The sequence below is a fragment of the Equus przewalskii genome, chromosome 5 (assembly GCF_037783145.1).
Source record: "Equus przewalskii isolate Varuska chromosome 5, EquPr2, whole genome shotgun sequence".
Taxonomy (NCBI): Eukaryota; Metazoa; Chordata; class Mammalia; order Perissodactyla; family Equidae; genus Equus; species Equus przewalskii.
Window position 1 is genome coordinate 6,129,591 of NC_091835.1, and position 12,967 is coordinate 6,142,557.

The 12,967-nt window shown below is 41.7% G+C and overlaps 1 protein-coding gene across 6 annotated transcripts in view; it reads left to right on the forward strand.

Annotated features, from left to right (window-relative positions):
• The window catches only part of XRCC5 (X-ray repair cross complementing 5), a 96,648-nt gene that overhangs the window by 80,580 nt on the left and 3,101 nt on the right, over window positions 1-12,967 (forward strand). For all 6 annotated transcript variants that reach the window (XM_070618238.1, XM_070618239.1, XM_070618242.1 and 3 more), the window contains exons 17-19: window positions 342-451; window positions 2,057-2,153; window positions 3,972-4,039. In XM_070618238.1, coding sequence (XP_070474339.1) covers window positions 342-451; window positions 2,057-2,153; window positions 3,972-4,039 — 275 coding nt within the window. The remainder of the gene's footprint in view (window positions 1-341; window positions 452-2,056; window positions 2,154-3,971; window positions 4,040-12,967) is intronic.

A 12,967-nucleotide genomic window follows, 5' to 3' on the forward strand; every position in this document is an offset into this window, starting at 1 on the left:
AGCAGTGTGTAGGTCTGCACCCAGGGTCTGAACCGGCGAACCCCGGGCCACCGAAGCAGAGCACACAAACTCAACTGCTACGTGAGCTGGCCGGCCCTTAAATTTTATTTCTTGACAAGTGTCAATAGGTAGTACCCAAACTTGTCAAATACAGACTTTTGGAATCAGCATTCTGCATCTCCCCTCCCCTTCCTGCCCACCCTGCTGAGAGAAGTATGGCTCCGTGCTCACTGCCCGTGAGGCTCGTGAACTGTGACTTGTACTTAGAGGCACACAAGCAGACACTCTCTAACGAGCATCACTCAGGTCAAGAAAGATAAATGTATTTCCTTATGTTCTAGCGAGTCACCAGCTGATAAAGCACATTGAACAGTTTTTGGATACTAACGAGACACCGTATTTTATGAAGAGCATGGACTGCATCAGAGTCTTCCGGGAAGAAGCCATTGAGGTAACGCTGTCCTGGCCTAACCCTCTTCCTCAGCAGTGGAGCACTGTCACAGGGAGAGAATACACTCCACGCATCAGCTGGGCTTGGAAAGGAACCGCTGTCACTGTGAATAACGTGTGTGCCGAGAGAGGTGGAAACGACTAACGCATTTCTATCCGTGTCATTAGGGGGAGGAGAGATGGGCGTTGAGTGGGGTGTTTTACCCCTGGGAGTTAGCTTTTTATCACCGTTTGGCCCTGGCTGTATGATTCCTATTTGGGGAACCAGGGAAATTTCCATTGTAACCTCTGGTGGCCCAGTCAGTATTGTAAAGGATGGGCTATTTTAGGAGATTGATAGAAAATGTATACTGTTGTGATTATTGAGAAGAATTTTGTGAAGACAGGAGTAGGGATCTGAATGCCAGAAAAAAAGAACACTGAAAATTAATTACTTGGCACCCCACTCCATCTTTTGTGTAGGTTTTTGTTTGTGTTACGAGTTTTTAGAAAATACTTATAAAAATCTTCCAGTTCATTTCTGGGCTTTTATACATAAACTCTAGGAAAAAGTGAGCAAGTTTAAATTAGAAAGTATATTTTTTAACGTGGGTATACTTGTAGTGTATGTTCTATGTGGGTGTTTATTAAATATTTGGTGAGTGAATAAATTAATTCTTGGATTGTTTAGGTACTTAACAAAGAATGATAAGAAAATGAGAAAATTGTTAAAATTAGAATAGAATAAAATATTCAAAAGTAGATGATCCAAAGACCCTGCAGATAAAAGACAGAATTTTGGCAGTCAAGTCAGCGTAAGACTAAGCCACAGTCACGGGGAGAAGGATTTGGTAAGATGGAGATGGTGGCGACGTTGCATTGCTTTTTTAGCGCTGCCCTGGGCTAGATGGAGTATCTCGTAATACTCTGTGCACTCTTGCCACCACATGTCCTTCAAAGTACAAGGTCCCTGGGTTTCTTTAAAAAAAAAAGGGGGAGGATCAAAAGAGACTTTTAGAGACATATCATTCAATCTTAATGTAGAGACCTTTTTTAACTGTAAAAATGTAGGGGAAAAAAGAAAGAAAAACAAAAAGAAAGTTTTATAATTGGGAAAATGTGAATTCTGACTGGTTATTTGCTCCCATATTTTGTGAGTTGGTTTTGTTTTTTGAGTTTCTATGTATTTTAGATGTTACCTACTGAAATATTTATAGGTAAGCTAATATGATTGACATTTGCTTCAAAACGTTCTGAGGGCTGTGGGGGAAGACAGGTGTAGCTGAAACAAGCCTGGGTGAGTGGGTCATCGTTGAAGTTGGGTGAGGGCACATGAGCATTTACTAAATTATTCTGTCTTTCCTTGAATTTGTCCATATTAAAGGTTAAAAACCAAAGTACCAGCCGCCAAAAAGCCGTGTGGCTCTGGGAAGCTCTGTACCTTCCACAGATGGAAGGGTTTCTAGCTCCCAGCAAACGGCTGAAATTTGAGGTGCCAGTTCCCCATTTACCAGAGAAGAGCATTTTGTGTTGTTTTCTAAATGCGGTGGATTCGGGGTATGTAGGACTGTGGTCTGGGGGTGACTCGTTGTTGCGTGCCTGACTTGCCGCCTCCTCCGCCCCGCAGTCCTCAGAAGAGCAGCGCTTCAACAGTTTCCTGCGAGCCCTTCGAGAGAGGGTGGAAGCTAAACAGTTACATCACTTTTGGGAAATTGTCATTCAGGGTAAGGTATCATCTGTCATTTTCTTCAAGTAGTTATGCTATTTTTCTAAATATAAATTCTAAATATAAATTATATTGTGTGATGTGTTATGGGCGACCTGATGACTTTCCATGTGGATTTGAGAAATGCTCAGGATTCAGTGAACTAAAAATCTTGCTTAAGAAGCATAAAGAGAAAATGATAAGTAATAAGTAAACATATAAGTCCCCATCTTAAACGCTTTGAGCAGCGTGACGTGTTTCCAGGATTGCGCCTTTCTGTTTACTGCAAGAAGCTGTGAGGCCAACAGTGCCCCCTTTCTCAGATGGTTAGACCCTTTCAGTCCTGCTGGGTGCACGACACTGTCTTGACCTCGCCCACGTTGCCCTCCTGCTGCCTTTCGTTACCATGTCCTTGGGCTTCGTATCAGCAGACCAGCATCTTCATGCACCAGTGCCACTCATGCCTTGCTTATTCACAGTGACCGATGCAAATTACGCTTAGAAAGAAGGCCACACAGACTCTTTCAGTTGTAGGCTTGCTGTTTGATTTCCTTCATGCTTTTTGCTCATTTTTTTTTAACCTGACTTGAATTTCTTTCAGAACCCAAGTATAAGATATTACCTATTAAAATACATATTATAAAAACGATGTTGAAAAGTTGTGAAACTTTTCACTTGAAGTAGCGTCCCAAAATTAGTTTCAGCCTCCTTCTGTGCAAATTCTGTATAAAGGAGTTCCATGCCTATCTATCCAGCTTCTAGCAGGCAGCTTTTCATCACACAGGCAACCATTTCTGTGACAGTTCATTTTTCAACCCACTTCTGCACTGGGGAGCAACAGCAATTAGAATAGGTGGTGAATGAGGCTTACTGAAATCACTTTTGTGTCTCTGCTGCCAACCCAGTAGATGCAAGAGATTGGTTTTGGTATTTATTGAATGCCTCCAGCATAATTGTTTGCTGAAAAGAAACCTACAGGACATATACAAGATAGATATTTTCTGAGAGCTTTTATCCTATTGAGAATACACGTGACCTATGCCGTTTATAGGTACAAACAGATGTTAAATGCATGTGCTATTCCGGAAGCATTTCATGTGTCAGACACTTGATGCAGGAGAAAATCGTAAGAAGAGAAAACTGAAGGGTAGATTTTCCTTCTGTAATTTGCTCTCACTGAGCTAAAACTGATGGAGTGTACTAAATGATAGACATGGCCATGATAAGCGCGTGTTCCCTCCCGACCCCAGCCTTCTTGCTGTTCCATCAATAGCCAATAACACTACTAGAAGTCAGAATGTCTGCAGATTCCCATATTGGGTGCCTAATGGATTTGGGCCAAAGTATACGGTCATTCACTTATCATTTATTTACTCAGCTTCTGCTGTGCACTAGATCGAGGGGAATATAAAAATGAATAAAACCTTGTCCCTGCCCTGGAGAAAAGTATAGTCCTGTTAGGAGAGATAAAATTTATACAAATAGTTATATTTGCATAAGATACGATGAGAGCCATTTCAAAGGAATAAACAAACTGATCTGAGAATTCTAAAGGAGAGATTATTTCTATCTGGATTTAAGTAAGGAAGGCTTCATGCTGTAGGTAGCATTTAAGACGTGGCCTTTATTTTACACAAGCAAAAATAGGAGAAAGGATAATGTAAGATGGAAGGAACGGTGTAAATTAAGTGCCTTTATAATTTTATATTTTTTATGAAGAAGAGTATCTTTTGGTTTTAAACTCTCCAGTGCAGAGACGGGCAGAGGTGTGGTGAGAGGAAAGTGGGTTGCAATTGATTCTTTGTACTTGGATTTTACTCTGTGAATTACTTTTTAGATGGAATTACTCTCATCACCCAAGATGAAGCCTCAGGAAGCTCTGTCACAGCTGAGGAAGCCAAAAAGGTATTGAGGAATAACTCCCTGTCTTTAGATGAATTAGCGCAATGGATATTCTTTTCTTGATGCCCAGTCTTCCTTGAGAAGTTCAATTTTAAGGTTATCTAATTTAGTGTACCCATTCTTAGTTTCAGCCAACATGCAAATTGCTTCAACTGTAGCATCCTCATGGGAGGAATTGTAATCTTAGTTTTCCATAGGCCATGGTCATGGTTCTAGAACTCACCTGGAATCCCAACTTGCCTAGCTCTAGAGCTCAGGGAGTCCACAGAGCATACCAAGCCTGGCCCAGACCCTGGGAAAGACTATGAAGTCTTTGCAGCCCAGTGATTCCCACCCTGGCCACACGTTAGTCATGTGGGGAGCTATTTTTTTTTAAAAAAATACTGATGCCCGGGCCCCCCTCCCCCTCCCCTATAGACTCTTGGTCTGAGATGGGTCCTTGGCATGGTTTTGAATGTTTAAAGCCCTTCCGGTGATTGTAATATGTGGCGAAGTAGAGAAACACTAGTGTTCCAGCATGAGGTGCATCCAGGCATTTTCAGTAAGAGACCCCATGTATGCAGACCCCATGAGCTTCAGGTCAACACAGATAGTTAAATTAAGGCCTGTCTGTCTGGTGTACAAGTATTGAATGGGATTCAGCTATGAGTCAAATACCTGTGGTTGTTTAGCTCGGTAGTCCTTCATTATACCTCAGGTTTGTGATGAAATTTTAATGAAATGAATAGCTCGAAAGCACGTGCATAGCATTCAGCCTCAACTTACAGTCGCTGACTGATCCCGCCCTGCTGGCACTGGCAGCTGTCAGTTGTGTCCTGAACCTCTACTCTCTGCTGGACACTGCAGATCGGGTGATAAGACAGCGTCCCTGCCCTCTAGAAGCGCAAACGACAGTTACAAGGTAGCAGCGGGAGGTGCTGGAGCCTCAAAGGTAACTGTGCACCGGCTGAGGGACAGCTTGGTCTGGGGCTGGCGGCAGGAATCTGTTAAGGGATGGCATGGCAGGAACAGGCTGGAAATGTTCAGTCTATGGCTAAATTCAGGCCAAATTAAAATGCCTTCAATTTGCAACTCAATAAAGACATTTGACAGAAACCATAGTATTGTTGGGAGAGAAGTCAGTCAGAATATAGAAGTTTTATTAAGCACTTTGCCCGGCAAAAGCATTTTGTTAAGGAGCCGAGATGGTCCCTGCCTTCGGGAAGATCCTGGAATTTTAGAAGCATACTCTAAGATGCCAATTATTGTCTCGGGAGGGGTTCCATGCTGTCTGTGCCCACTTCTGCCGCAGTCAGGGCTGTGAGGATGTCATTTAACTGCTTGGTTTTACTTCTCTTTATTACTTTATACAATGGCACGGTAGTAGTTCCCCCTTGAACTGGGCTGTATCATTGAGGGTTCTCCAGAGAGACAGAACCAATAGAGTGTGTGTGTGTGTGTGTGTGTGTGTGTGAGTGTGTGTAGGGATGAGGGGGAGGTTGATTATTTTAAGGAATTGGCTAACGTAATTGTGGGGGCTGGCCACTCTGAAATTATAGGGCAGGCCAGCAAGCTGGAAACTCAGGCAGCATTTCTGTGATACAGTCTTGAGGCAGAACTCCTTCCACTGACTGGATGAGGCCCACCTGCATTATCGAGGGTAATCTTTAATCTTTACTTAAAGTCAGCTGATTGTAAATATTAATCACATCCACAAAATAACTTCACAACAACATCTAGACCGGTGTTTGATGCAACTGGGCGCCATAGTCTAGCCAAGTTGACACATAAAATCAGCCGTCACATAGGGTAAAGGCTTATCAATCCATTTTTGCTAAACAAGTAAAATAAGTCAACTAATAATTTAATTTTAGTTATTATTGTGTTTAAAAAAAAGATCTATCATCCAAGTGAGGGTTGAGTCCATGTTACTATTTCTGGAGGAAGAGGGGAACGCTGATCTAAAAGGTAGTTTTTCCTCTTAGCAGTGCATCTTAACCAAAGGTGTCACAACTAAGTGAATCCAGAATATTAGAGAGGAAGGAAGCCTAAGAAGGGATAATGTGCTTCTTGCAAGCTGTCTGAGGTTTGTTTTGTGTTGCACATGCAGTATCTTCTTTGGAGTTTAAAGGCACAGAACCTAACCATCAGGAATTTTTTTTTTTCTATTTTATTTTTTTATTGAGGTTATGACAGTTTAAAACCTTGTGGAATTTCAGTTGTACATTATTCTTTGTCAGTCATGTTATAGGTCACCACTTCACCCTTTGTGCCCCCTCTTTCCCCTGGTAACCACTAATCTGTTCTTTTTGTCCACATGTTTGTTTATCTTCCACGTATGAGTGGAGTCATACAGAGATTATCTTTCTCTATCTGGTTTGTTTCACTTAACATAATACCCTCAAGGTCCATTCATGTTGTTGTGATTGGGACGATTTTATCCTTTTTTTTATGGTTGAGTAGTATTCCATTGTATATATGTACCACATCTTCTTTATTCATTCATCAGTTGATGGGCACTTAGGTTGCTTCCACGTCTTGGCTATTGTGAATAATTCTGCAGTGAACATAGGAGTGAATGGGTCTCTTTGAATTGCTGATTTCAAGTTCTTTGGATAGATACCCAGTAGTGGGATGGCTGGGTCATATGGTATTTCTATTTTTAATTTTTTGAGAAATCTCCATATTGTTTTCCATAGGGGCTACACTAGTTTGCATTCCTACCAGTAGTGTAGGAGGGTTCCTTTTTCTCCACAACCTCTCCAGCATTTGTTATTTTTTGTTTTGATTATTTTAGCCGTTCTAACAGGTATAAGGTGATATCTTACTGTAGTTTTGATTTGCATTTCGCTGATGATCAGTGATGATGAGCATCTTTTCATGTGCCTATTGGCCATCTGTATATCTTCTTTGGAGAAATGTCTGTTCATATCCCCTGCCCATTTTTTGATTGGGTTGTTTGATTTTTTGTTGTTGAGTTGTGTGAGTTCTTTATATATTATGGAGATTAACCCTTGGTTGGATATATGATTTGCAAATATTTTTTCCCAGTTGGTGGGTTGTGTTTTTGTTTCAAGCCTGTTTTTCCTTGCCTTGTAGAAGCTCTTTAGTCTGATGAAGTCCCATTTGTTTATTCTTTCTGTTCTTTCCCTGGTCTGAAAACACAAGGTGTCTGAAAAGATCCTTTTAAGACTGATGTCAAAGAGTGTACTGCCTTTATTTTCTGCCAGAAGTCTTATGGTTTCGGGTCTTAGGTTTAAGTCTTTGAACCATTTTGAGTTTATTTTTGTGAGTGGCGTGAAAAAGTGGTCTATTTTCATCCTTTTACATGTGGCTGTCCAGTTTTCCCAACACCATTTGTTAAAGAGACTTTCTTTTCTCCATTGTATGTTCTCAGCTCCTTTGTTGAAGATTAGCTGTCTGTAGATGTGTGGTTTCATTTCGTGGCTTTCAATTCTGTTCCATTGATCTGTGTGCCTGTTTTTGGGCCAGTACTATGCTGTTTTGATTACTACAGCTTTGTAGTATATTTTGAAGTAAGGGGTTGTGATGCCTCCAGCTTTATTATTTTTTCTCACAATTGCTTTAGCGATTTGAAGTCTTTTGTTGCCCTATATGAATTTTAGGATTCTTTGTTCTATTTCTGTGAAGAATGTCATTGGGATTCTGATTGGCATTGAATTGAATCTGTAGATTGCTTTAGGTAGTATAGACATTTTAACTGTTTATTCTTCCAATCCATGTGCACAGAATGTCTTTCCATGTCGTCAGCAATTTGTTTCAGGAAAGTCTTGTAGTTTTCATTGTATAGATCTTTCACTTCCTTAGTTAAATTTATTCCAAGATATTTTATTCTTTTTCTTGGGATTGTGCTCTTGAGTTCTCTTTCTGTTAGTTTGTTATTAGAGTATAAAAATGCTACTGATTTATGTAAGTTGATTTTGTACCCTGCAACTTTGCTGTAATTGTTGATTACTTCTAGTAGCTTTCCGATGGATTTTTTTATATCTAAGATCATGTCATCTGCAAACAGCAAGAGTTTCACTTCTTCATTGCCTGTTTGGATTCCTTTTATTTCTTTTTCTTGCCTAATTGCTCTGGCCAAAACCTCTAGTACTGTGTTGAATAAGAGTGGTGAGACTGGGCACCCTTGTCTTGTTCCTGTTTTCAGAGGATGGCTTTCAGTTTTTCCCCATTGAGTATGATGTTGGCTGTGGCTTTGTCATATGTGGCCTTTATTTTGTTGAGGTATTTTCCTTCTATACCCATTTTATTGAGAGTTTTTATCATAGATGGATGTTGGATCTTGTCGAATGCTTTCCCTGCATCTATTGAGATGATCATGTTAACCATCAGGAATTTTAATGTCTGGTAATTAAGCTACAGAGAGGAATTTCAGTTATGACTAAGTATGGGGTGGTGTCCTTACGTGATTGTACTATCAGCAGGACGGAGTTCAGTAGTTGTAGTTTAAGACAACTCTGGACACTTCACCGTCTTTGACGAGGGAGAGGACATAGTAAACATAGTAGAGTCGAGTCTGGTACTCTGGTTCACCTTCTGTGCACACGCTGTCATGTCTGACTTGCAAGATTATGTTTGTGTCTGTTCAATGTCACATGAACCCCTGATTTTGTTTTTCATTGTGAAAATTTAATCCTTTGTATTAAAAATGTTTTTAAATGGTCCATGTTGATTTTTCGAGAGAAGTTTAGAAGGGAGAGTTCACGTACAGATGATAATGGGGAGAATTACTGAATGAGATCTGGCTCGAGGAAGCCGATTCCTGTGGTTTTTATAGGAGAGACATACTTCAGCTCTTTCTCTCAGCCAAGCTAGGGAAGTGTGGTCGTTTTTGACTGTGCACTGAAATGTACATTGACATTGCCGTCCAAGCAAGAGCTAAGTTTGGTCACTTCCCACATAATCAATTAAGGAAACTTCACTATAATTAGAGAGATGGAAGAACCATCCTCACAGTCCATTTAAACTCTTTCGAGGTATTTACCATAAGTTGTTTAGAATTAGCAAGCTGTCAGATTCTTGCTATTAAATGTTGATGATTTAAAAGGAAATAATTATCCAGGGATGTCCATTTTAAATAAAAATTAAATCATAACTTTACACTTGTATATCTGAAGGAGAGCCATTTCCCTCCACTTTTTTCTAGAAACGTGTGCATTTTTTGATTCTTTGAGAAATATAGGGAAGTCAACCCTGCTGCGGAAATAGAAAGTTCCTCCATGACGTAAGTTTAGATAGTCACGTTATGTCTACTTGTGACTTGTAGAGGCCAGGATGTGCTCATTCTTCACTTGAAGTTTATCTTCTTTGTCAAGAAGGTTTGTGTTTTTCAGGTTTCTTCTTGCTGCCCTTTGTTAGGGTTAGAACAGTAGTTTTCAACCAGGAGGCGTTCTGCTTCTGGGAGCCATTTGCCATTGTCTGGAGGGACTTGTTTTTTAGGAAGATTGGCCCTGGGCTAACATCTGTTGCCAGTCCTCCTCTTTTTTTGCTTGAGGAAGATTAGCCCTGAGCTAACATCTGTGCCCATCTTCCTCTACTTTGTATGTGGGATGCCGCACGTGGGATCTGAACCCTGGGCTGCCGAAGCAGAGGGCCTGGAACTTGAACCATTTGGCCACGGGGCCGGCCCCTCTGGAGACATTTTTGGTGGTTAATACAGAAGGTGTGCTACTGCCTCCTAGAGGGTAGAGGAGGGATGTTGTGAAACGTCCTACTGTGCACAGGACAGCCCCCTCAACAAAGAATTATGTGGCCCAAAATATTGATAACGACACAGTGAGAAGCCCTGGGTTGGAAGAATTTAAACAAACCAGATCCTTAACTAAGGCGGAGGACATTGGCTTACGTTGTCTAGAATTTTATTCGGCTAGAAAGAATACTAATGTTCTTCTTGCTGAGTTTTTATTTTTAAAACAGAAAGCTTAAAAGGAAGCCTATCTAGAATATAGATTAAGGTGGCGCTGCTCAGTTGATGGGCAGTGGAGTGATCGATTGGGATTCCTCATGCCCAGGGAACTCAGAAGAACCTTCAGGACCTCAAGGAACAAAGCCTGAAAAACTCTGTCTAGTCCAGACTCCTTCTTTTTTGGATGAAGAAATTCAGGGCCCTGAGAAGTAAAATGACACATCCGAGAGCTTGTAATAAGTCACTGGCCGGGAACCCAGTTGCAGGACTGACCCCAGTCCTCTGTTCTTTTTACTCCATCTTAAGAACGCAGAGGGAAAGAGGATTTGTCCCCTCTGGGATATTGTTTCCCACGGGATTCCAAGACGCTGAGCTGTCTAAGTAATCGTTTGTTATAAACTCTATGGGGAAGAATCGTCTTTCTAGCACTTACTTTCCTTGTCGCTGCCTAATCTAGCCTCCTTTATTGCTGTTGACAGGTATTGATTTTCCACCTTAGCATCACAGATGCTCCAGCTTAGTGATCTGGTCGTTTTACAGATGCCGTCTAGAGAGGTGAAGTTGATTTGTTCAGTGTTGCACAGCAAGGGTGTGGCTAGCAGAATTGACTAGAATCCAGTCCCCTCATTCCTACTACAGTCATATTTCCACCACACCATGACACCACCTCTCCATGCCTCCACCTTAGAATGCCACCAGCCACGTCTACATAAAGAAAGATGCTCAAGCTCCCTCTTCCAGAATACAACCAGATTTCTATGTGTGAGTGTGTAAGAGATCTCAAAGCCATGTGGAGGATTATGAGATAAAATTTAAGAATCGTTTCTTGAGAACAGTTTTCTCTAACTGCTGGGCCCTGTTGGATTCCATGATATTTTCCTTCGTTCTTTTCCACTTTGCTTTTCTGCCTTACATCTCCTGTGTTGTTCCATATGCTTGTACAAGAAAAGCAATAGTGAGAATGTCACAGTGTTTCCTTATATTTATTTAGAGCTTAATACTTTTTTTTTTTTTTTTTGCAGGGGAAGATTGCCCTAAGCTAACATCTGTTGCCAATCTTCCTCCTCTTTTTTTCTTCTTTCCCCCGCCAAAGCCCCAGTACATAGTTGTGTATAGTTGTAAGTTCTTCTGGTTCTTCTGTGTGAGCTGCCACCACAGGATGGCTCCTGACAAAGAAGTGGTGTGGTTGGCACCTAGGAACTGAACCCAGGCTGCCAAAGCAGAGCATGCCGAACTTTAACCACTAGGCCATCAGGGCTGGCTTGAGAGCTTGATACTTTTAAGATAGAATTTTTAAATTTTTATAGAGGTGGAACATACATACAGTAAATGCACAAATCTTAAATGTGCAATTCATATATGTGGGTTCCCACCACCCAAGTTAAAATATAGAACATTTCCATCACCCCAGAAGGCTGCCTGGTACCCTTCCCAGTCAGACCTCCTCGTCCCCCTAGGTAACCACTATTCCGTCATCTGACACTTGAGAGTAGTGTTTCCTGTTCTAACCTCCATATCGTTGGAGTCATCCCTTTTATGATTTATCCATGATGTCAGAGTTGTTCATTCTTTATTATAACTATGTAGTACTCCCTTTTATGGGTACACCACAATTTATTCACCCATTCTCCTGATGATGAGCATTTGATTGTTTCCAAACTTTGGCAATTATGAGTACAAATACTACAAATATTCTTGTACATATCATTGGGCGAGCATATATTGGGTACATTCCTAGGAACTGGAACATGAAACCTACAGCACCACAAAGCATTTTTGTATACTTTATTTCATCTGAGACTCAATGCAGCCCATGAGATAGAGAGGGTAAGCAGTAGTATTCCCATTTTACTTTTGAGGGAAATTAGTTGTAGAAAGGTCAAGTGGCTTGCCAGGGTCACTGAGGACCCGACAGAGCTGAGGTTATGGCTCTGTTCTCCCACACTGGCTTCCAGGATTTCTCTGTGGCACTATGTTGCCTTTATAGCATGAAAGAAGCTACAGGTGGCATTAATGAAACCTAAATCTGTGTCATTTTAGATGAAATACATGCACACAGACTTTTATTCTTCCTGATAATTTTGACCATCTGGATTCTGGGTCATTCTCTGGAATCTCCTGATGGTGCTGGAATCAGCTCAGTGGAAGCCTTGTGTTTTTAATTTGGGGATTGGTAAGGGTGGGAGCCCAAACCGAGCTTTTAGTCTTATGGAGGGATAGGGCTGGAAGTTTCTGTACAGAGGTTATTGTTTCCATTCCTCTGCTTGTGGCCAGGATTATACTTCCTATACTTGAAAGGTGGCAGTGTATCCATTCCCTAACGATCTCCAAGTCAGGAGGCTCGCTCTTGGTAAGCCCAGGTGAACGACGGTGGTTGAGGAAGGGGGAGTATGTCGCACAGTCACAGTCCTCTCTTTATTCTCTGTGCTTTGAGCATATTGCAGAGGGAAAGAACACAAGAAAAGATGAGAATTGACTCCCACCCCTTTCTGCTGCTGTCAGAGAATCTGTTGCTTTTGTTGAGGAGGCAGGCCCATCATGGGATTCTGTGCTGTGTGTCTGGCTTCCCCGCCACTGCACAGCCTGGAAATGACTTGCAGCTAAGAACTCAGATGATGAGCGATATGTGTAAGAGATCAGCCTTGCCTGGGGCTTTGGGAAGGATGATGGCTGGCAGCCCAGCTCTTAGCCATAATTTGCTTACGCAGAGACGTGCAGCAGATCTGCCAGGAACGTCAGAGGCAGATGTTCAGTGCTTGATGGGAGTGAAAGTGTGTTTGCTGCTGCTCCGCTCTTCCTAGGAATCGGGCGTAGTCTCCGAGATGTGCCGTTTGTGTTTAATTGTGAAGACCACGATCATACGGTGCAGATGGTCCTCTCTTAATTTATCCTGCAGTTGCAGTGTGAAGGGCTCTGCAGCTGGGGAGGATGGGGATTGGAGCTTGTAGGGCTGTGTGCCCAAAACATCAGGGGTTTTCTAGATTCATCAAAAGTACCTGCCATGTCCCTTGAGCCCATGGAAT